This window comes from Drosophila mauritiana, chromosome 3R (assembly GCF_004382145.1).
Source record: "Drosophila mauritiana strain mau12 chromosome 3R, ASM438214v1, whole genome shotgun sequence".
Classification (NCBI taxonomy): domain Eukaryota; kingdom Metazoa; phylum Arthropoda; class Insecta; order Diptera; family Drosophilidae; genus Drosophila; species Drosophila mauritiana.
The window spans coordinates 3,488,207-3,508,681 of NC_046670.1; the positions used below are offsets into that span (position 1 = coordinate 3,488,207).

The following is a 20,475-nucleotide window of genomic DNA, read 5'->3' on the forward strand; positions in this document are numbered from 1 at the left end:
CAAGCCCTTAATGTTGCCGTAGTTTTAAATTATTTTTTTATATTGTAGGGATTTTTTATATCTCGATTAAAAGTTAATCAACTTTTTTAAAAGTCTAACGTGAGTATATGATTTATTTATTTCGTTACTTTGTCATCTAGGGTACTGCATAAATATATATTAGCTATATAAGGCTGTGGTTATGTATATAAACAAAATTGTTCAAAATTTATTGAAATATTTGAATAGTTTTCATAACATTTGATCCACTTCACAACGGCTCTAACTTCCTCCCATTGGCTTGGCCAACTCAAAGTCAATGCCAAAGCCAAAGAGGTGATACTGGTAGCTGCAACTGAGTAGCCGAGAAGGCTGTTTCTGGAGATGTCAACACCGTCGGAGGAGTCGACTGGCCTGGACCACATTTTCCAAAAGAAAGCGCAGCAGCCGCTTTGCTGGGCTGCCAGGCGGTTTGCTTCAGATTGAGAAATTGTTATGACTCCAACCGAAGGACACTTAAAAAAATGTGTAAGTCATCACCAAATGAAGACTTCTATAAATAGTGGTTTCTAATTATAATATGTAAGTATGTAAACGCCTAAAAACCTTAACAATTTAAGAACACCGATCTAGCACTCCGATACAGAGAGGTGGAAAAGATTTCGTAACCATGGAAGAAGTTTTTTAAAATTTTTTCCAGTGCACGTACTGCCGCAAGTGGCCTGGGCGGACGCAATTGGCTTTGGTGAAGTTTGATTTGGAAGCTGCGATCGGAGGAGGCAACGGTTTATGGACAGATCAACTAGCGGTTTTTGCGACCACATGAACACACCACTTTCGTGGCCAGGCGTCCCACTTTAGCCACTTTAGCTGACCAGCCGGCTAGCCTACTTCCAGATCGGTGGAAATTCCGTGGAAATTCGAGAGGCTCTGTGGCTGGCCGCCAATTTTCGGTGTGTTCAATAACTTTGGTCTTTGCGGCGAAATTAATTGAATTTCCTCACTAAACGACCAACGGACGCACAACCTGTTGGGCCGTCACGCCCGCGGGACACGGCTGAATCCGTAATAGATGCAATAAATTACACTTGCTCCTAATCTGTTCCGGCTAAAAGAAGGCCCCGGATGCAAATGCAAGTTCGAAATTTCGTTACGAACTTATTTGGTTAAATAATTTCTTAGTTAATAATCTGGGCTCTCTAGATCCCCCTGAGTGACGCCACTGGCTCAAAGTGCTCCGTGGAATGAAGAGCCTTTGACTAATTGGAGCAACTGAAAAGTTTTCAGGTTTGCATGCGTGTTGTCAATGGCACTCGGCTTTTCACTGCTAATTCGCTGCCACTTTTCCGACCCCCTCCCTTTTCGCACAACACTCCTCTGCGACCGATGCTGTGTGGGAAAATTGGCCTCTTTGTTGTTGGGAATTAGGTCTGTTGTTTACTTTCGACTGCCTGTGTTTTTGTTGACGACCCACGCTGGCAAAGACAACAAAGACAGAGAAGAACTTGTCGCCGGGGAAAAACATAAACAAAGTCATACCCAAAAGTGGCAGAATGGGGCGGCCAGTCGGGGGCAAGGCCATAAGAGAGTCCCCAGAAACTGGCCAAACCAGTGGCACTCGGCCAAGGAGCTGGTCTTTTTGGGGACCAGTTCCAGGTGCAAAATCCACATCTCGTGCCTGCAAAAACAAGCGCCGGCGTCGCAGTCAGCGCCGACTGCGGCAGAGACCTGTATTGTGTTTGCGGCGCTTTTGGCCGCTTTTCATATAAAATCAAAAACTCTGGCGGGAAATTCGCATTAGGTTTTCTATCAAGACGACGATGTCAACAGCAAGAGCGTAGCACTTCTAGTAGAGCGAAGACGCGGGCGACTGTGAGAGTGTGATTGTGTGTGATCAGAGCCAAAGGATTAGGCCAGGATATAACAGAAACAAGTGTGCTAGTGTGTGTATCAGTCAGTCCAAGTGTAGCCCAAGAAAAACTAAGCGAAACAACTAAGAACGCTTCAAAAGGCCGAAATCAACGAGACCAACAATGCAAACATTCAAGGTCTGCGCTCTCCTGGCGTTCTGCTTCGTCCTCGTTTCCGCCCGCGGCAGCAAACGGCGCGATGGCACCGTTACGGTAAGGAAATGTCCTGGATGTTTGGAAAAGGGTTGCCGAAGTAGCAAAAGTTGGCGATGGAGCCGGTAATAATTGTCAGTGACAAGGATAACAGCACCATAAAGACACTGACCTCTTTTTTTTCCTGTCCGAATTTATTGCTTTTTCCAAAAGTTCATCGCCAGTGCCGCCATAGAATTGTTCAAGGGTCAAAATATAAGTAGAAAAGTATTGTTTGCCTTTTCAGTGCCTGAGTGACTTTCCGCATTTAAGGTCAGCCTGAGGATAATTCAAGGATTTCTGATAAAGAGATTTATGAAGTCTAGTAGCCAACGTATTTATTTATAAAATAAATCTTTATGCCGAAATAGCCATTATTCTTATAGATCGATTTTAAAATCTATTTATGAACTTTAAAGATATACTGAGCTATGAGCAAAGCATGTGGACATCATAAGGAAGGATGCATATATTTAGGACTTTAATAAATTTAATAATTCATCAAGAAATGCCACCTATCATTCGTTTAAGATATCGGAGAGCGAACGTAGGAACATTGAGGACTTTCTGTTGGCCAAGCTGAAGCAAAATTGCAGGCAGGAAGACGACCGCGCCTGTAAGATGGTCAAGATGTCTATTGTAATGAACCATCTGTACCTGAACACCCGTATTGACCTTGGCGACCGAGTCAAGGTCACAGAAAACGGGTGAGTAACAATTGTTTAAACAATAAACAACTAATTGCGAAAATATAAAAACTAAATCGGAAAATATTGCAAAAGAACAACAATACAATTATTATAACAACTAAAAGTATCTGATTAGATATTGTAAATACCCTACATTAAAAGCACTAAATTACATTAAAGGTACAAAAGTATCGAAGATTACAAAGCAAAACACACAAAATTCTCTGCAGCCGATATTTAAATAAACAACTTCAATGTTAAGGAATCGTAGTTTTTTACCATTTTTAAACGGCAGTGTTTAAATGTTATAAAGGCTTCAAGAACTTTTAATGACTAAGGGAAGAGTGTTACTGGCATTTAAGATTGACAAAAACAACACTTTTAACTATTTCTTAGAATCTTTGCTTTAGATATTTTTATACACATTTCACTACATTTCACTCTAAGAAAACATATTTGAATAAATTATTAAAATAAATGTTCTTCGTAATGGAATACGTTCCCTTGCAGGAATATCTCAATGGTACCAGATGATCCGGAGGTGAACCAGCTGCTTTCGCGTTCTATGGGGTCCGATGAGGAGACCTTCGCCCTTCTGATGGCCAACAAGTTGTGGAAGTTCATCCGGTCGCGCTCCCTGCGATACAAGTTCTCGGAGAACGCGGACTTTGTGATCAACAGTGATCCGGAGGGCAGTCTGAATTTGGGCGTATCCGTGCGCCCCCTGGAGGCGTTGCAGGAGGGGCGAGGCAAGATGAAGAACATGGGGCCACTGCTGATGATGATGGCGGCCAAGACGGGCATGGTGGGAGCCCTTCTGCTCAAAGGACTCTTCCTGCTGGCCGGCAAGGCTTTGATTGTGTCGAAGATCGCCTTGCTGCTGGCGGTGATCATCTCGCTGAAGAAGCTGCTCTCTAGCAAGAAAACCATCGTGGAGGTCCCATCCCACCACGACAGCTACAGCTCCGGCTGGTCGAGGGCCTTTGACGGGTTCGTGGAGGGACTGGTGGACGTGCCCGCCGATATATTGGCCAAGGAAGTGCAGCACCAGCAGGAGCAGGCCCAAAACATGGCTTACAGTGGCCAACAGCCGGGGAAAGTGGCGCAATAAAGCTAGTTTTAACTAACTAACTTGTTATGTATGTCATTAGATCAGGAATGAACTGAATTGGGTTTTCCTCTAACACTTTTCCGCTGGCTTGGGGAAACTCCTCTCACTCTCTTCTCTATCTTCCACTTGATCTCTTGTAAACTTTCTCCACTTTCCCTTAGAATTACTGTGTTTCGCTCTAGCTCTCTCTCTCTCTCTCGCATCTCATTGCAATTCTCCCGCACACTTTCACTTTCCGTTTCCGTTTTCTCAATGATGCTCATTCTATCGTTTGTAATTTATTTAAACTTACACTTACACGTAATTTATTTATTTATTAATATTTATTGCATAAATAAAAGGCGCACGCAAGCGAATATGATTTCTGAACAACTTTGTGTCCAATTCTTTAATCGTTTTTTTTTTTGTATTTTTTGTAGCACTTCGACTGCTAATTACAGAGACATTGAACTAGACTAAATGTGTGCGCCAGGTTTCACTAAGTTAAATACGATTCAATAAATAAGTAACAATACGCCAGCTCGCTAGGCTGCTTTTCCGATGCAACGTGTCCGATATTTGGGTCCTATGGCAGCAGAGCAACCTCCTCCTCCCACGGGTCTTTGGTAGCTGCTTATTGGCTAATCCTCGCCTCAGGAGCGGTAGTACGGCATGTGGGGTTGCACGTAGTTGTAGATCAGGGGTCGCCGGGCGGGAGTGGCTGCAACACGAGTTCCATCGTTAATCAGGCAAGTAATTGGTGCCGGGAGCCATTTGTTAGCCACGGGTCGGGGTATGTGGGTTTGTGGTGTTGGGGAAGCAAGGTGCACAGATGTAATAAATTCCCAGGTGGAGAGGGTCAATGTGTTTCTAAGTTCAGTGTTAAAGGGTGGAACGCATTCCCCTCCTGCTTGGAGTTTATTGCAAAATCCACACCTCTGCTCTAATTGAATTTCTCAGCAGTATCATTCTTCACTTATAAAATATTCTCTTTTTATTTTTGAAGGATAACGCTTGAAATTTGTATCCCATCCCACCTTTAAACTAACTGACATCGAATATCCGCAACAGCTAAAAAGTATGCAACTATTTGTAATGCTAACTGAACTTCAGCACAGTTAGGGCTCAAATAAATGAAAATAGATGAGTGGAACAGATATTTCTACCATTCTCAAAAAGCATTTCCTCGCGTTCGTCTCAAACTCAATTTTAAATCCTGATTAAATCCCAAAATGAATTGCCTTACAAATAAATCGCAAAGCAAGCCCACATCAATAGGAAGTTACTTTGACTATTCGTTTGCAATCTAATAAAAGAAGCTACCTGAAAGTATGCAACGCAAATTACAAGCTGCACAAAAATCCATTGACAGCGAATATTTGTGCTCCGTGTGTGTTATTCCCCCGAGAACCCACACCTCGTGTGTGCGTGCCGGGTAACAAATGAAAGTAATAAGTACACTATTCACTCTTCGTCGTCATTGTCGTCCTCAATGGCGCCCTCGGCTGCAGCCGCTGCCACCGCCACCGCATTCAGGGAATTTACCTGGGCCATGGAGAGGCGAAAAAATGGGGAGGATATGGGATGTCTGGGCGCCCCAACCCGTCCCCCTCTATCTGGAATATCAAGAGGCTGGATCAACTTACACTTACTCTTCGCCATCCAGGAGTCCTCACGTTTGATCTTGTGTCCCAGTCCTCCCAGACCGCCCAAAGCGGCCAGCACCTGTGTGTTGTTGCTGCCGTCGCTGGACACCTGGGCGGAGTGCAGGTGGCTCTCGGCGCTCAGACTCTCCAGTCCCGGATGTCCGGGATGTCCTGGCAGCTGGCCGCCGCCGGCCATCGCCAGGTGATGCAGCGAGGACGGATACATTTCCGGCGATATTTCCGCGCCATGCAGCGGGTAGTCCATGCCGTACGGCATCATGTACGGCGTCTGCTCCGGGAACTGGTACATCATCCTTTAAACAAATATCAAGGCGATTTTATTTGCGTTTCGATTTCTACATAAGGCAGCGTAATAACTGCCATAAATTAAATGGTGCTTTTAGAAGTTATACGTGTTTCAGAAAATGGCCACGCCTACTCTTGCGCCCAAAAATGTAACGCCCACACTCTTGCCAATTTCTCCCAACATTTACTTGTCTTGTTTTGAATTCTTTTGATATCCTTATCCTTTACTCTGAATTACGTTTTGCTTAGCACAAATGTGTCTTTCTTTCGAAAGCTTAAAGCTAAACTTTCATCTACTCACTTTTCGCTGGCGTTGTCCATGAGCTTCTTGATCAACACTATTGCGGCTACCACGAAGGCAATTTTGGACAGGATCAGAGCCTTGAGAGTCAACAGCCCCACCGCCTTAGCCGCCACCATCGTCCACCCGAATGTTGTGGCCGCCAGGTACATGGGTATGAACATCTGGAACTGCTTCTTGTCCTGGTGCTGGTGCCGCCTCCGTCCGCCCAGAAGTCCGCCTCCGCCGCCGTTGTCACCACCTCCGCCGCCCAGCAGGCCTCCTCCCCCGCCACCGTTTCCTCCCAGGCCACCTCCACCGCCCAGTAGTCCTCCTCCATTGCCCTGCAGGCGGCCTGTAGTGGGAATTTTGGAAAACAAGACACGTTTTAGGCTTTATGGCTTTAATGGCACTCGTACGTATACGTAATAGTGCGACACAGGATTTGATTGGCCCGCCCCTTCCTTGTCAAGAGATGCGGCATGATTGATGCGCTGCTGCCATGTATATCGAATGTCAGATTAAATAGGGGTAAGTAATGGCAGTTTGGGCTGCCCGGGCAAAGCCATTGATATGCATTGGGTGAGGAAGTAGCTTTTCAAGTTCCCAGAAAATGTACACTCGCAACACAGTGGGTATATGAGATTTTCCAAAGTGGTTCTGAGTACCAAAGTGTTATAATACCATCAAGTCCGTGTAGATGATAGTGCCAAGTAATATGATCAGAACCAATATTTACGGTTTCATAAATATAGATTTAAATTGTATATATTATTTATACATTTATAATTTCGCAGTGTAAGCATCTGCCAAGGACTTTTTAGAGCCATTGATAGGCTGGTAACGCTAAAATGCCAGTCGCATGCCAAGCAGGAGCAGCTGGCTAAGCCTCTCCGCCGGGCTCGAATGGCATCGCCTGGACGACAGGCACATGTCATTCGCTGATTGGAACCCCTTCTCTGGTGATTACCTGTGCTGCTGGAGGCCTTTTTCAGCAGTGCCACCTCGATATAATCGCTGTCGTCCTCGGCTCGCTGAACACTGAAGACCATGGGGCCCACGGGCACCCTGATGGCGTTTCCCGTGACAAAGTCCATAAAGCTGGAGAGACCACGCCCAGTGCCCCACTTGTGCTTCCGAGAAGCATCTAGTTCGGGCAACTTGACCAGGTCGAAAAGCCCCAGCTTGAGGGTTTCACCACGACGGTAGGAGGCCATGAGACCATTGGCCACCCCGTACAGGCAACTCGCGTTGTTTGCGCACTTCCAGCTTAGCTTGTCCAGCAGGTCCGTGTTCTCCACACTGACCGCAGGATTCGCCGCAGGCTTGGCCTCGGGATCCACTCCCAGCGAATTCGCACCACTGCGCTTGTGAATCGCCGCCAGGCTCATGTTCAGACCCAAAACCAGCAGAAGGAAGGTGGCAATTAGATGGCTGGTCATTTTTGGGCTTTTTCAGGTTTTCTTTTTCGGTAGAACACTTAACACAACACACGACACTGGAAAAAGGACGAGAGCACGGCGTATCCTTCACATGGATGCGATCGGTCGCGATTCGATGGCAGCTGATGCAGCGCCTTGTGGAGACTAATTACCAGCCGTTGCATGCAACTCAGTTTTATTGGAGCAGCTGCGGCAACGGCACAGTGGCAGCAACATTAGCAGCAGCATCCAACCAAGCTGCGTGCAGCACCACTGCCTGCGCCACACCAACACTGCACCACCCCCGCCTCCTTGGCATCCACATCCACTAACAAAACACCACCACCACCGCCGCATCGCACGTTTCTGCTACAGTTTTGATTTCAAGTCAACCAGCTGAGTGACGGCCATCGCTCAGCGGGCAAGCTCCAGTATTTCAGTATCGCAACACCAGAGCTGTTGGGCATCAATGGCGCACAGTGGTCTCAGCCACACATTTCACTTGGACATTTTCAAGCCCAAAGCAGAATCTTTTTATATGTGAAGTCGGACAACTCAACCAAAATCACTCGCATAAAAAAGCTAGTTAGATTTAAACTAAATATAATTAAATACTACAATTTGTACTAACATTATAGGGATTAGAGAGGGAACAATTTGGGCAATTTAGCTAAGAATCTCCAAAACTTACTTTTAAAATGCAATAGCAACGTGATTTATAAAATCGAATTAATAGATTAATACACACGGCCACGCAGTCCAAAAACAACATTTTACTGTCAATTCCATTTTACAACAATTTGTTGAACGAAAATGCTTCTGGTTGCTCAGCAAAACTCATCCCAGTGTAAATTCAAACGCAGTGGTCCACCGTTGGCTGTGTGTTTGTGAACGCCGCTTTCGAGCTGCACTCCCAAAAGGTTCAAAGGGTGATCTAATTAGCTGCAATTTCATTAACCACATGACATTACGCCGGATCCCTGACCTTCGTACAGGTGGGCGACTCCGGCTCACATGGCTCTCGGCCAGGAGCGGCAATCGTGGCCATGACAGTGGCAGAAAGCCACTAACTTCTGCGGCGTCCGCGGCATGTGGCCGCCGTACTAATGCGGCTAATTTACTGCTCATTAATTTGCCCGCAATTTGCTGAAAACAATTTTCGCAGGCAAAAGTAAAAGCAAAGTGCAGCTCGAGTCGAGTATGAGTACAATTAAACAGCAAGTCGTCGGGCGGTGGGGGGTGGTTGGTTGGAAAAGTGGGAGGCTGGTGCTGGGGCCTGGGCTGCAGCTTGAGATGTGGCCACGCCTCGCCGCCTGTACACAATAAATAAATAAATAATAAAAGAAAAGTGAAACGAACTATTAGCTCTCGTTTTTCATAAATCGCCGGCTCAGTTACATTCTGCTGAGCAGGCGAAATCCGGGGGAATGCGGGGGAAAAGCAGTCAATAAGCACTTTTCGTCGGTGCATGATGAGCGGACTAATAAATATTCACTTTTTCAGCCAGCCAGGTGAGCACGCAGGTGGGCGCGGTAATTGTGGCCAATTTCGAGGCAGTGGCAATCAGACCTCGACCGTTCTTTGGCAGTGGCACCGTTTTATCGGCGATCGCGGCTCTATCTCCTATCTGAATCTATCTGGACGGAGATCCAATGTGAGTGTAATGACTGTAATCTGGATGTCAGCGCCATTCGCAACTTGACACCACTGTCCGTCGTCGATGCCTCAAAAGCGCAAGTAATGCGAGGCGGTTCGCCAAGAAAGCAACCGCAGCAGCTCCAACATGGCCCAAACTCGCAACAATAGATGGCCAAGGCCAACAGCCCAGATGGACATCGAAAGAAAGCGGTGACGCAGTCCGAAAGCGGTAATCCGATCCGATCCGACCCGGCCCAGCCCGGCCCGAGCCCACTCTTCTGGCCAGTGGCCACCTAGTTGCTCCAGTTTGCGGGTGCCTCCGAAGTTTAATGATCCTTGACTGCAACCGGATCCGTTGGGTGGAGTCCGCTCCGCAGGCCAGCGGCTTCTTCGCCCAAATTGGCTCTGATTTCAATGTTTCCAATGCACTTAGCTGAAACTAAGAGTGGACATTGCCTATTTCATTATATTTACCTGCCGAAGGCGTTTCACTTTCATCCAGTCACACATTTTAATCGCGTTTTAACAGTGCCAAATCCCACAGGCCAACGCTCTGCTTTCAGTTCGAAATCAAATCGAGAACTTGGGCAAGAGCAAATCTAAAGTTTTTTAGCCAAAAAAAATCTTATTCGCTGAGCAGCCCCAATTGTTTGGACCCTTGTCTGCATCCAAAAAGTTTTTCTGCTGCCAAAATAAGTATCTATGTTCAGCTGTTCCTCGAAGTATGTAATCAAAAACATACTGGGAAAAGACACTACTCTTTCCAGATAGCTCTCTTATTTTGCTGTTTATTTCTTATGAAAACATTTGGCCTTTTGAACCTTATTTCCACAATAAACTTCGATAGAACTTAAGTGCTTTTGTCATATTGCTTTCACCAAAACAGCAATTGTACAGAACAAAATCTGCTGTCCTTTTTTGAATGGTCGTTTCCTTTTTTGAGAGATTATGCCTTAAAAATGTTCATCCAAGTACGCTAAAGGAAAATACACTTACTTATTTCATTACTAACTAATAAATTACTAACTAACTAATACAATTAATAGTCAAAGCAGGTGTGCTTAAATATGCGGCAAGAAGTGACTAGTTTTAAAGTATTCACCCATGTGTTTTTATTATAATATTTGTTTTTAATAAGCTATACAATATAAGCGTGCAGTACTTTATTGAATGATTTTGGACTATTCCACATTTCATATATACATATGACCCTAACAAAACGACATATCTCATTTTCCCTGTGCAAAAAATGCACTCTTTCAATACAACTTAAGTTGAAGCTTACTGTAGCAATTTTATTGTCCGTGAAGCGAAGCAAACGAATTGCCTGAACCTTGACGCCATTGAGAGTTTTAAAATTAGACTGAAAGTTTCGAGGACCCTCGAGTGCAACTTCAGATCTCGTTAGAACGAAAAATATATGTGTAGCAAAATTGGTTGAACATCACACGGCCTTCGCTATTATGCAGCTTTTATTTCTATGCAAGTGCTCTTCTCAGAATTGCAGTCTTCAAAGGACCTTTTCATGCCGAAGGACAAGCGAGATTTACAATTAAAATACGCTTAAAGCTGCTGAATCGCCTGTTAAAGGCATGGCTGTCTGCGAATCGTTCACCTCGTTGATACTACATAATCATCCCGAAATCCGACGAAGTTGTTTTGGCAATCCGCTTGTCTGCCGACTGGAGGCTCTTTTCGCACCATGACCACCGGATTTGCCAGGGCTGACAGCCAAATTGACTCACGAGTCACGAGTCATGCGAGAAATGCAAGTGGCCTGAAAACAAGCGCAATTAGAGCCATTCCTATTAGTTTGTATTTTCGTATTTGCTGGCCAATAACGATAATAATAATAATATTGTTTATTTTGAGCCAATTACGTGGCCATACATCCCCACTTCGAGACTGTGGTTGTTCGGCTGGCCACGTTGATGTTGGTTTTCTGCGGCTTTGCTGCTGCTTTATTTTCACCGGCACGAATTTCGCCTGCATTTTAATCGCACGGCACCTTGCTTATTTTCTTCGGCTGTTTTTCTACCATTTCTAATCGATTGCCTGACTGGGATCAGCGATACGTTTAATTTATTTTAATCTAATTGTTTTATAATTAAAACATACTTCTGTTTGATTTCACCTGTGCGTGTCGCAAGCAACAAACTTGCGGCTTGGCTTTTTCCGACTCGACTTGTTGTTTCAGTTGCCGTGGCTACTGGGCGTCTTAATTAGTTGCCACTGATTTGCAGCCCCGCCCACATTTTCAGCCCAAATGCCGCAGGATGTTGACGCGCAATTCGTGGTGATTGCGATGCATTCGGAAAATGTGATGCTCTTATATGTGACGTATACTTTGCGGCTGGCAAAAGATTACACGGCTTGTGGCAGAGTTTTAGGATTGAGGCAAAACAGTGGAGCCTCGATTTGTTATTCAGAGAAATTGTGAAAATAAACAATTAAAAGGAAAGTGGACTACCGTGCAATACCAACAAAAGAAAAATACTAAAAACGTTTGTTTTGTGTTAAATTAAATATCTAATACTAAGCTTTTAAGCCAATATTTATAAAAATAATAATTTTAACAACAGCCTGTAATTATATATCGAAATAGGAATTTAATATGTACACTATTGGGCAATTTGTTCGGCTTATTTAAGCAATAATTGTAATTTTAGGATGGTTTAATTGTCGAGTGCACTTTGACCAATGAAAATGTATTCTAAAATAAATAAACACCCAATTTAGGCCCACAAAGCCTTTTTAATTTAATAGACAATTGGGATCCATAGTATTTTCCCATTCTATTGCTATTGCAATTGGTTGTACAGGATCCTAGAAACCCTAATCCAACCATTGGACATATAGACTCACACCTGCCTACTCCCCCGACAGTTTGGAGCCACAACTGCCATGTCATTTAATCAACTCGATTCCAAATACCGCAATGCGCATTGCACATTGCACATTGAATTGTGGTCTCAATTGAATGTGCGGCAAATGAGATTCTTTTAATGTCGATGGCGATCATTATGATGCTGCACAACAATCAATTATAACAAGTTGCCACAAAGACTCGTATTCAGATACAGATACAGATGCAGATACAGCATCACATTGAAGTTGGGGCAAACAACGGCCACAAAGGCCCCTCTCGAATGAATGTGAACCGAATCGAACCTTGGTTGCTTTCCTCGGCTCAAAATCGGAGATGGAGATGGAGCTGATGATCTGCTGCCAGGGGGAGATACTTTCTTTTTATTGCCGACACCGACACAAGGCGAACGTAACGAGTTCAGATCAATTTTTGGTTGACTGGCTGCCAGTTCGGCTCAATAACGTACGACTTGTTGTGTTGCCGCTGCGCTGCGGTGATGTTTTTAATTTTTAGCACCGCTTGGGTTTCCAAATTTCCAGAAAATGTGTAAGTGTGGTCTGAACCGTGTGCGTGTGTTTGTGTTGACCAACAATATGATAAATATAAAAATTAATACATTGAGAGTGAAAGTTATTGCTTTTGGAGCGCAGTCGATCATCGTGATGATGGGCACGATGATGGCCGCAATAATCATCACCGCCAGTTGGGAGAGAAATGGCGATAATGAAGATCGAAGCGGGATTTTGATGCTGCCAAGGTGATTTCTTTCGCCCGCCCCTTGGACCCGACCCAGTCACGTTAACTTGATTAATAAGTTTGGGGTGTTACAAAATACGTCAAAAACTGGCAAACGGCTTATGAAATCCCCAGAAGACGTTTTTCCGATACTCTGCCTAATTGAATTACGACACTACGTTGCACGCTACCAGCCAACCAATTTTTAAGCCGGAATGCGCTAATTAAGACTGTAAGAATCTTATATAATAGAGCAAGAAAATGTTTAAGGAACTAACACAGTCAGAAGCTTAGAAAGCTAAGCTCTTTTCAGGTGGATTTAAATCTTCATTCGAAAAACTCGTAGCAAATACGTCGGAATTAATAATGATACAAAAAAATAAATGTTGAAAACGAAAGCAAACCTTTTAGAAATGAGTCTTTTACATAACGCCCTCTTAAATTCAAATTTGGTAACCGTAAGAACAATGACATTTCATTGTTCTGGTTGAATAATTTTGATTCCAACCCAAAAAAGGACTTAAAAGGACTTTAATTTACGCGATAACAACTTTTTGGACAGTGCTTAAGCCTCCTTATCATCAGAAAAAGCTAACTTTAAAACAACATTGCTTCTAGTCAGAATTACTTTCGATTACTGAGACCCCGTGCTCCGCACCCTTACCCCTTTTCATGGTCTGGCGACCCATTTTTATGGACTTTGCATGCACTGGCCAAGGCAAATTGCCACTAAACGTCTACATCGCTCATCTTTCGGGCGGGGTAACTTTCGCTTTTTTGGCTGACACGCTTGCTAGTTGGTTAATGGAGTTGTTTGGGCCGCGAGAATCGTGTGAAGTGGAGTAGGAACCAGGTGTGCGCTAGGAACAAACCCGCAGCACTTTAACCACTTCTAATCTGTATAATTTGGCCGGAGCCGTCGAGTTGAGTGTACCAGAGGCCAAGTTGTTGGTGGAACGGGCGGCAGCCAAGCGCATCCCACGGCTGTCCGACCAACTGACCGTTGAAAATTGGAAAAATTGCAACGGCCAGTGAAGAAGAAAATTGCACGGCCGCGGCAAAAAGCAGAGAAACGCGAACTGAAGGCACATTTCTTTCTTTCCAGAAGCAGCATTGTTTTAATTTACAATTGTGACAATTCGGCCGGGGATGCTTGACTGACTGCGCCTCCTCCGTTTTCCCCCCTGGGAAAGTGCGCCGTGGAAATGCGAGCTATAAAAAATGACCAGGCAATTGTCAAGGCTTTTAGTTGAACTTCAAGCGTTTTGGCAACATGTTCCGCACTTTTCCGCTGCTCTGTTTGCTGTTCCTTACGGCTGTCCGTTCGGAAAACTGTGACCAGGATGCGGGTGCCACGTTATATTGCCGCGGTGAACGTGCTCTGCGAAATGTCCTGCGGAATTTAAATCGTAGTGATCATCCCCTTGTGGTGGTTAGAGGATTGGAGATAGTTCCGCTGCAGAACAATTCAATTGCTGATAAGGAGCCGGATCAGGAGCAGGGACTTCTGGACACCCTATCCTTCTATCTGCGCACCCATGAGATCAATGTTAAGCTGGCAGATCTCCTGGAGGACGAGGCCCAAGTTTCAGGTGAGCGAGTTTATCAGGTGATATCGAAAAAAGTGAAATAAAATAATATGGTAAAATTGTTTGCTCTATCAAAACATTTTTACAAATGTTTCTAGTTGGCTTACTAAATTCCCTTATTATTTTTGTAATGTGATATGCATCAAATGACGGTCACTTTGTGGAAAAAGAACAGTAATTAGGATGGTTTTAAATTGTATTGCAATAGGATATTAATTGTTTGTATAATATTTTTGAACCATAAGCAGTTATTAAAGACTTATTGAATTCAAGTATCATTCTCATTGGAGAATGATTCTCATTCATATCAAAACCGTATTTGCCATCGATCCCAAATATTTGCATGACATCCAATGCTGCAAAAAAAATCCTAAACTAACGAAATCTGCTGAAAGTGCACTGTACACACAGAGTCATTAATATATTTTTGATTGTTTCAGAAGCCCGCAAAAAGGACAAAGGCCAGGGAATGCTGTTGGCAATGGCCCTGATGTTTGGCAAGATGATGGCCGTGATGGGCTTGGGCGGCATCGCGGCATTGGCCATGAAGGCACTGGGCGTGTCCTTGGTGGCTCTGATGATGGCCGGGATGCTGGGTCTGAAGACAGCCGCCCAGCATGGCGGAGAGTCCAGTCACAGCATATCGTATGTAACCGGTGAGGGACATCATCACAAACGGAGGCGCCGCTCGTCCGGCCAACAACCCTTGGCTTACAGAGGCTGGGACTGAGGCACTGAGGGGCCCACGATGTTATCGTGCATTTTGTTAGTTCTCATGTAGCACTTAAATAATTTAATAATTTATCCATCATGCAACAGATCCAAGTTGTTTTTATACCCACTGCAATCGAATCGAGTGCAGCGCCACTCGAGACGTTGCTGCCGCATCGGACAGTCGAGTTGCTGCTGCTGCTGCCTTCAATGCTGCTCTTTGGTTTATGAAATCGGTGAAAGTTTATTTGAGACGCGCTCGCATTGTGTAGCCATCAGCATCCGCAGCGGCAGAAGGCAACCTACACATGGCCATAACGATTGTATTTGTGGCTATACCCTGACATTGAGGTATACGAAATACGATGATGCTAAAAATTTTAGGGCGTCGCTTGGATCATGTTAGTATTCCGAAATTGGTATCAAAATGATAGAGAAATTAAAAAAAAATTATGTTAGGCATCATTTACGGCAGTTTGCGGCTTATTTATTTAAACATTTGCAAACAATTTCTTAAAAAAAGCTCTAATAACCATGTATACATATATTAACTGGACTACGATTGAATTAATTCATCCGTATCCGTTACTTATATTAATATGTAAAATTTATATTTTATATTTCATCAAATTAAGAGAGTATCCCTAGTTCGAATTCCTCTAAGCTAAATATCGGATTTCCTCTTTCTTGTTTACGGTGTCGTCATTTGTCAGCCCGCTTTCGTGCAGTGTTATCGATGAAGCTGCCAGATACCGGATATCGGAGTTCGGATACTCTTCATCGGTTCTCTGCTGATCTGCGCTTCAGATAGCCGCCGAACTCTTGGTTTCCATGGAATCTGGTACACGACGACCACTGGCTCACTGGAGTCGGCCCGCGCAGAGATTGAATTTGCATAATGCGTGGCCAACTTTCACTGGATTTTGGCAGCGCCAACGGTTCTTTCCGACCACCAAAAGAGCCGTTGGCCAGAGTAGCAACAAATTACAGTATGACAGACCCATAGCAGACCCCGAAATAGGGGGAAAAACAAGATGTGCGTTCTGTTACACAATACCATTAAAGCCGCAGCACTTGAACGACCAAAACCCGTTAACCGGCCGGCAGGGATACGGGGGATACGGCCACCACTACCATTGGCGGCTGGCCGAGAGCAACTTGCTCTACCTTTACCCCCTTTCCACGGTCTTTCGTGTCCGAACCTTGTACCGCCGCCTAATTGCTCCGTCTACTGGTGCTACTTCTTTGTTGGATCGCGCTTCTGCTAACTTTCCCTTTTCAACGGCATTTTACGAGCGCGTCTGCCGGCGTAATTAAATTATAAAATAAGTTCATAAAGCCAAATTTGTTGTTTTACAATCCATACATATATATGATCTACTGCTTTATATAAGAGCTCAGTTGCTCCGGAATTGATTTTCTAAACGGCGCGCTTTGATTTTTACCCGTTTACCACCGGTTGACAATAAAGGCAGCGGGCTTTATGGGTTTATGAGCACGACGATGATGATGATGACGATTGTGATCAGATGAGATGGCTGCCAAGACGTGTGTGAATGCTGGAGCTCCAGTGCATAAATGAAAGTTCATAAAGAAATTAGCTGATTAATCGTCGTTCGATGAGCTTGGAACTCGGAGCTTGGAAAATGACCAGGCCGAGCCCAACGACGCTGGATGGGATGGGATGGGATGAGATGAGATGACTGACTGAAAGTGTCACGCAGCCCACATTTCAGTGGCTGCCTCAAAAATTTCACTTTTCAATGATGCTGCTTCGCCCGTTGCCGTTGTCCGTTCAGATGTAAATTAATATTTAACCCAAATACCGCGAATTCTTTATTTGAAATGCTGGCCGTATCGGTTACTGCTGCCGCTCAGCGGAGTCTGCTGTATACATAATCCCCTTTCCGGCATTATTATGCAAATTTCGCATTAATTCAAATGGCCGTAAAAGGGAAAATGTGTTCTATTAACTTGACATTTTTATGGCTTTGTGAAATCTCCCGTCTTCTGGGCGCTGCTTCATTTCAGGGTGTGTGCTTCTTGGATTTTGTGGCCAACTTTACTTTTACTTATTAAAATATGCATGCAATTAATGTTCACTATCTGGGATTTAGTTAAGAGAAGGTTCCCTCAAAGCGTTCCGGCCAGTGAAACATAAATTACATCATCGATTTTCACTTTCCTTGATTCCTTGGCATCATTTCGCCATTTGAATGCAAATATTTGCCGTAGCTCCACACATATATATATCTTTATATATATATATTTATCTGTTGCCATGGCTGCTGTGCTGTGTGCAAATGGCTCACTTCTGACCACGACTTTCACCGAAACATTTTTGTTATTTATTCATTAAATTTTTGCCCCTGATGTTGCCCTGCGATGCTTCTGTTGTTGTCCATTCTGGTTTTTGTAGCCGTTCAATAAAACCTGTACCTCACATACCTACATGGCGCACACGAAATTCTTTTTGCATGACCACGGCTGAAAGACGAAAAAAAGTCAAAATTAAATGTAAAGTCAACAAGAGTTTTTAGCTCGCCAGAGCAAACACACCCACAAAGTGGCAATTGATTGGCAAAATACGATTCGGGCGAAAAAAAAATGTCAGCACACAATATGAAATTGTGCTACCAATTGGTCGAAACTTTTCTGTTTTCTACCGATTCGGAACGGTCCATTAGCTGATCCGTTAAGATATCGTTAAGATATATAGAACCGACAGAATTCCGAAATGCACGCCCTCGACGCTTTCGTCGCTTATGCTAATTGGCCAGAAATAAAAGAAAAAAACTTTCACGGCTAAGCCATTTGGCTTTAATTTAATTCAAACGGCTAGAAAAAGGGCCTTCGCTGATAAATAATACAGTAAAATGGCCTCTGTGTGGGACACAACGGTCATCATCGTCGTCTTGGCCCGATCCACTAATGAGTCTTGGGCCCAAATTGATGTCAAGCAAAATGAAAGTGAGAATACGATGATATCTCCGCGGGCCCAAAATAATCACCGATTCAGACGAACGCTCGCGTCTTCGATCTGCTGATTGAAGCCCACTCAGCCATTGGCCTAATAAGTAGTGTAATTATTGAGATTTTCTTCGCGGTGGTGTTTGACTTGACCATCTTTTCGGAGGCTTGTGACCAACTTTCTTAAGACATTAACTTTTTGTAGGCAAGTGCATAATTTAAACGAGTGAAAACGCAAGTTGCGCCGGAAACAGATTTGGCATCAAAGATGGATGGTCTAAGTTATAAGGACATTATTATAGGGAAACTTTAATAACTTTAATCTAAGTCTTTTTATTTTAATTTAATTAGTAATCTAATCTTGTCAATGTTTTGAAAGTTATTAATTTAATTTAAGACAAAAATTAATTGATACCTTTTCATCTACAACAACTAGGACTTTAAGTAAGGACACTTTTTATATTTTACTTTAAGCAAAAGAAATTAATTTAATAAATAAGCTATGAATTTGTTACTTTCGATTTTTAAGAAATTCCCTAAATAGTTGCTGAAGTTGTTTTAATCAAACAAAAAGCACTTGACCTCACATCCTAGTTACGTAAGCTCGTTAGGCTTTGCTTTGTGTCCTGGACAACTACATAGATAAACGTAAATATTTGTCAAAGGCAACCGGAAGATAACTTACAGAAAGCACCCCTTTGTGCTCTTTAAGAAGATAAATACCCTGACGACTTAGGGGACGAAGGATTTATAAATTGCCTGCTATGCGGGACAAAGGGATAGCCGAAAGTTAAAAACAAAGTGGCGGAAAATCGAAAACTTTGTACTTTTATGGCACAAATTGTGGACCTCCATTGGGTCAGTTTCTGATGTAACATAATGCACAAGTTGTGCGTTGTTTTTCTTTTCAGAGCGACTCAAGACACTTGCGATTTGTTTACCCAGCTCGGGGACAGCCATAAACAATAACAGCAACACCTTAAACACAACAGCAACATCGAGCAGCAGCAGCCACATGAACAACTACTTGCCAGTTCCAACTACGAGCGAAATTCATTCATAAAAGCACACACACTGGACACTTGGACGGCTGCTTTTCGCATGAATGGCCAAGCCTGTTGGCCATGCTCTTGGCCATTGGCTGTTGGTCATTTGGTAGTTGGTATATGGTAGTTTGGGAGTTGGAAGTTGGCACATGCCAGTCGCCAGAGAAATGGAGGCGTTCACGCTCGGCGCGTGAACCGACATAAGTTCGACCGTTAAGACGGATGTGCAGCGGCATTCAAATTTGCATGGCTTTGCAGCTCCGAACCCATTTGCATCCGAATGTGTGCCGATTTATGGCGGTCGAAGAAAACGCAAAGCGGAATTCCAGCTTAAAGATCGCATCACTTGTTTTGATTTTCTCCTCTGGGGAGGCTGCACCCATTTCGACGTTGATGTTGCGTTACGAAATGCCTCGCACTTTTACCACTGCACGCCTATTTCGATTGACGTCACACGGCCAACTGAAAGCCGATTTAATTGTGGTAGCAAATTACACATACGCCCCATCGCCCATCGACAATTTGGCGCCCATTATGCGGATGATTCAGGGGTTTCGTAAGGTGCACCGCACCAGATCCGCATGATAGTGTCGGATGTCGTCAGTCACAGACATTCACCTTGAAACGGGAGCTCGGATCTTTCCAAGAAAGCTACCATCCATCCAAGCACACTGAGGAAAAACGTCATGATTGTATTTCGCCGAATTCAATCTATTACTATATGGAATTTTTGTTTTATTTAATTATTATGTAAAATAAAGTATGTAATGGTTGAAGAGATAATTTCCGACCCTATAAAGTGTATACAATCCTGACCAGGGTCTTTGATTGCAAATTCTAGCGACGCAGATGCAGAACAAGTTTGTGTCGGATTCCTACACCCGTTCTAACAACCGCAAACTGGCCACACGCGTCACCCCTGCAGTTTTGAAAAATGTTTTTTGATTAAATTGTATTATTTGTTTTGCCAATTGCTATAGATAACTCGGCTAATGATCCTGATCCAAAATATTTTACTTTAAAGGGTTGGAAATTTTTACTGTATGATGTCAATTTAATTTGATATTAAAATCTTATAAGAACTTACTGCAATTCAATCAACATACTTTTCACAACTAGATAATCACAAATCAAGTAAATTTCACTTAATTACCGTAACTTAGTGATGATTTCGCCCAGTGTAGCAGTCCATCATCTGTGGGTATCTGGCGTCTTGTGCGCATCCGTTTTTGTTTGCTTTTCGTGTAATTTCTCTTTCATTTCACTTGAGCAATTGAAGCGCGCTGTTATTTGCACTTTTGCTAAGCTCAAATTGTTGACTAATGTGTCACAATTGCCGAGTCAGGCCGTTTCTTATGATTATGCCCGCAGAGGTGTTTTCACCTGTGCACTCGAACTGCCCGA

At 43.7% G+C, this 20,475-nt stretch overlaps 3 protein-coding genes across 5 annotated transcripts; 2 read left to right on the top strand and 1 right to left on the bottom strand.

Moving 5' to 3' along the window:
• The first annotated feature begins 1,766 nt into the window (after positions 1-1,766).
• LOC117145033 lies at positions 1,767-3,901 on the top strand. The gene is made up of 3 exons (XM_033310537.1): positions 1,767-2,102; positions 2,613-2,788; positions 3,281-3,901. Exons 1-3 carry the CDS (start codon positions 2,013-2,015, stop codon positions 3,879-3,881), a joined length of 867 nt encoding a protein of 288 aa, XP_033166428.1. The 5' UTR covers positions 1,767-2,012; the 3' UTR covers positions 3,882-3,901.
• A 375-nt stretch (positions 3,902-4,276) lies between these two features.
• On the bottom strand, positions 4,277-7,698 carry LOC117145032 (THO complex subunit 4). 2 transcript variants are annotated; one of them, XM_033310536.1, is made up of 4 exons: positions 7,063-7,698; positions 6,114-6,447; positions 5,513-5,820; positions 4,277-4,581 (listed from the first exon to the last, which is right to left on the bottom strand). In XM_033310536.1, exons 1-4 carry the CDS (start codon positions 7,532-7,534, stop codon positions 4,514-4,516), a joined length of 1,182 nt encoding a protein of 393 aa, XP_033166427.1. In that variant the 5' UTR covers positions 7,535-7,698; the 3' UTR covers positions 4,277-4,513. The 2 variants fall into 2 exon arrangements, with proteins under 2 accessions (XP_033166427.1, XP_033166426.1); XM_033310535.1 differs by having other exon boundaries at positions 5,507-5,820; positions 7,063-7,697.
• Positions 7,699-12,511: 4,813 nt separating this feature from the next.
• LOC117144207 lies at positions 12,512-15,133 on the top strand. Of its 2 annotated transcripts, none has more exons than XM_033309257.1 (3): positions 12,512-12,566; positions 13,861-14,347; positions 14,788-15,133. In XM_033309257.1, exons 2-3 carry the CDS (start codon positions 14,029-14,031, stop codon positions 15,072-15,074), a joined length of 606 nt encoding a protein of 201 aa, XP_033165148.1. In that variant the 5' UTR covers positions 12,512-12,566; positions 13,861-14,028; the 3' UTR covers positions 15,075-15,133. The 2 variants fall into 2 exon arrangements, with proteins under 2 accessions (XP_033165148.1, XP_033165147.1); XM_033309256.1 differs by having other exon boundaries at positions 14,785-15,119.
• The last annotated feature ends 5,342 nt before the right edge of the window (positions 15,134-20,475 follow it).

Excerpts from the sequence above, each read along its gene's own strand:
- LOC117145033 (XM_033310537.1), top strand. The coding sequence starts at position 2,013 with ATGCAAACATTCAAGGTCTGCGCTCTCCTGGCGTTCTGCTTCGTCCTC. Across the intron at positions 2,103-2,612 it reads GGCGCGATGGCACCGTTACG|ATATCGGAGAGCGAACGTAG; the intron begins GTAAGGAAATGT and ends CATTCGTTTAAG. Across the intron at positions 2,789-3,280 it reads GTCAAGGTCACAGAAAACGG|GAATATCTCAATGGTACCAG; the intron begins GTGAGTAACAAT and ends GTTCCCTTGCAG.
- LOC117145032 (XM_033310535.1), bottom strand. The coding sequence starts at position 7,534 with ATGACCAGCCATCTAATTGCCACCTTCCTTCTGCTGGTTTTGGGTCTG. Across the intron at positions 6,448-7,062 it reads AAAGGCCTCCAGCAGCACAG|GCCGCCTGCAGGGCAATGGA; the intron begins GTAATCACCAGA and ends TTCCCACTACAG. Across the intron at positions 4,582-5,506 it reads CTGGATGGCGAAGAGTAAGT|CCACTCCCGCCCGGCGACCC; the intron begins GTAAGTTGATCC and ends CTCGTGTTGCAG.
- LOC117144207 (XM_033309256.1), top strand. The coding sequence starts at position 14,029 with ATGTTCCGCACTTTTCCGCTGCTCTGTTTGCTGTTCCTTACGGCTGTC. Across the intron at positions 14,348-14,784 it reads GGACGAGGCCCAAGTTTCAG|AAGCCCGCAAAAAGGACAAA; the intron begins GTGAGCGAGTTT and ends TGATTGTTTCAG.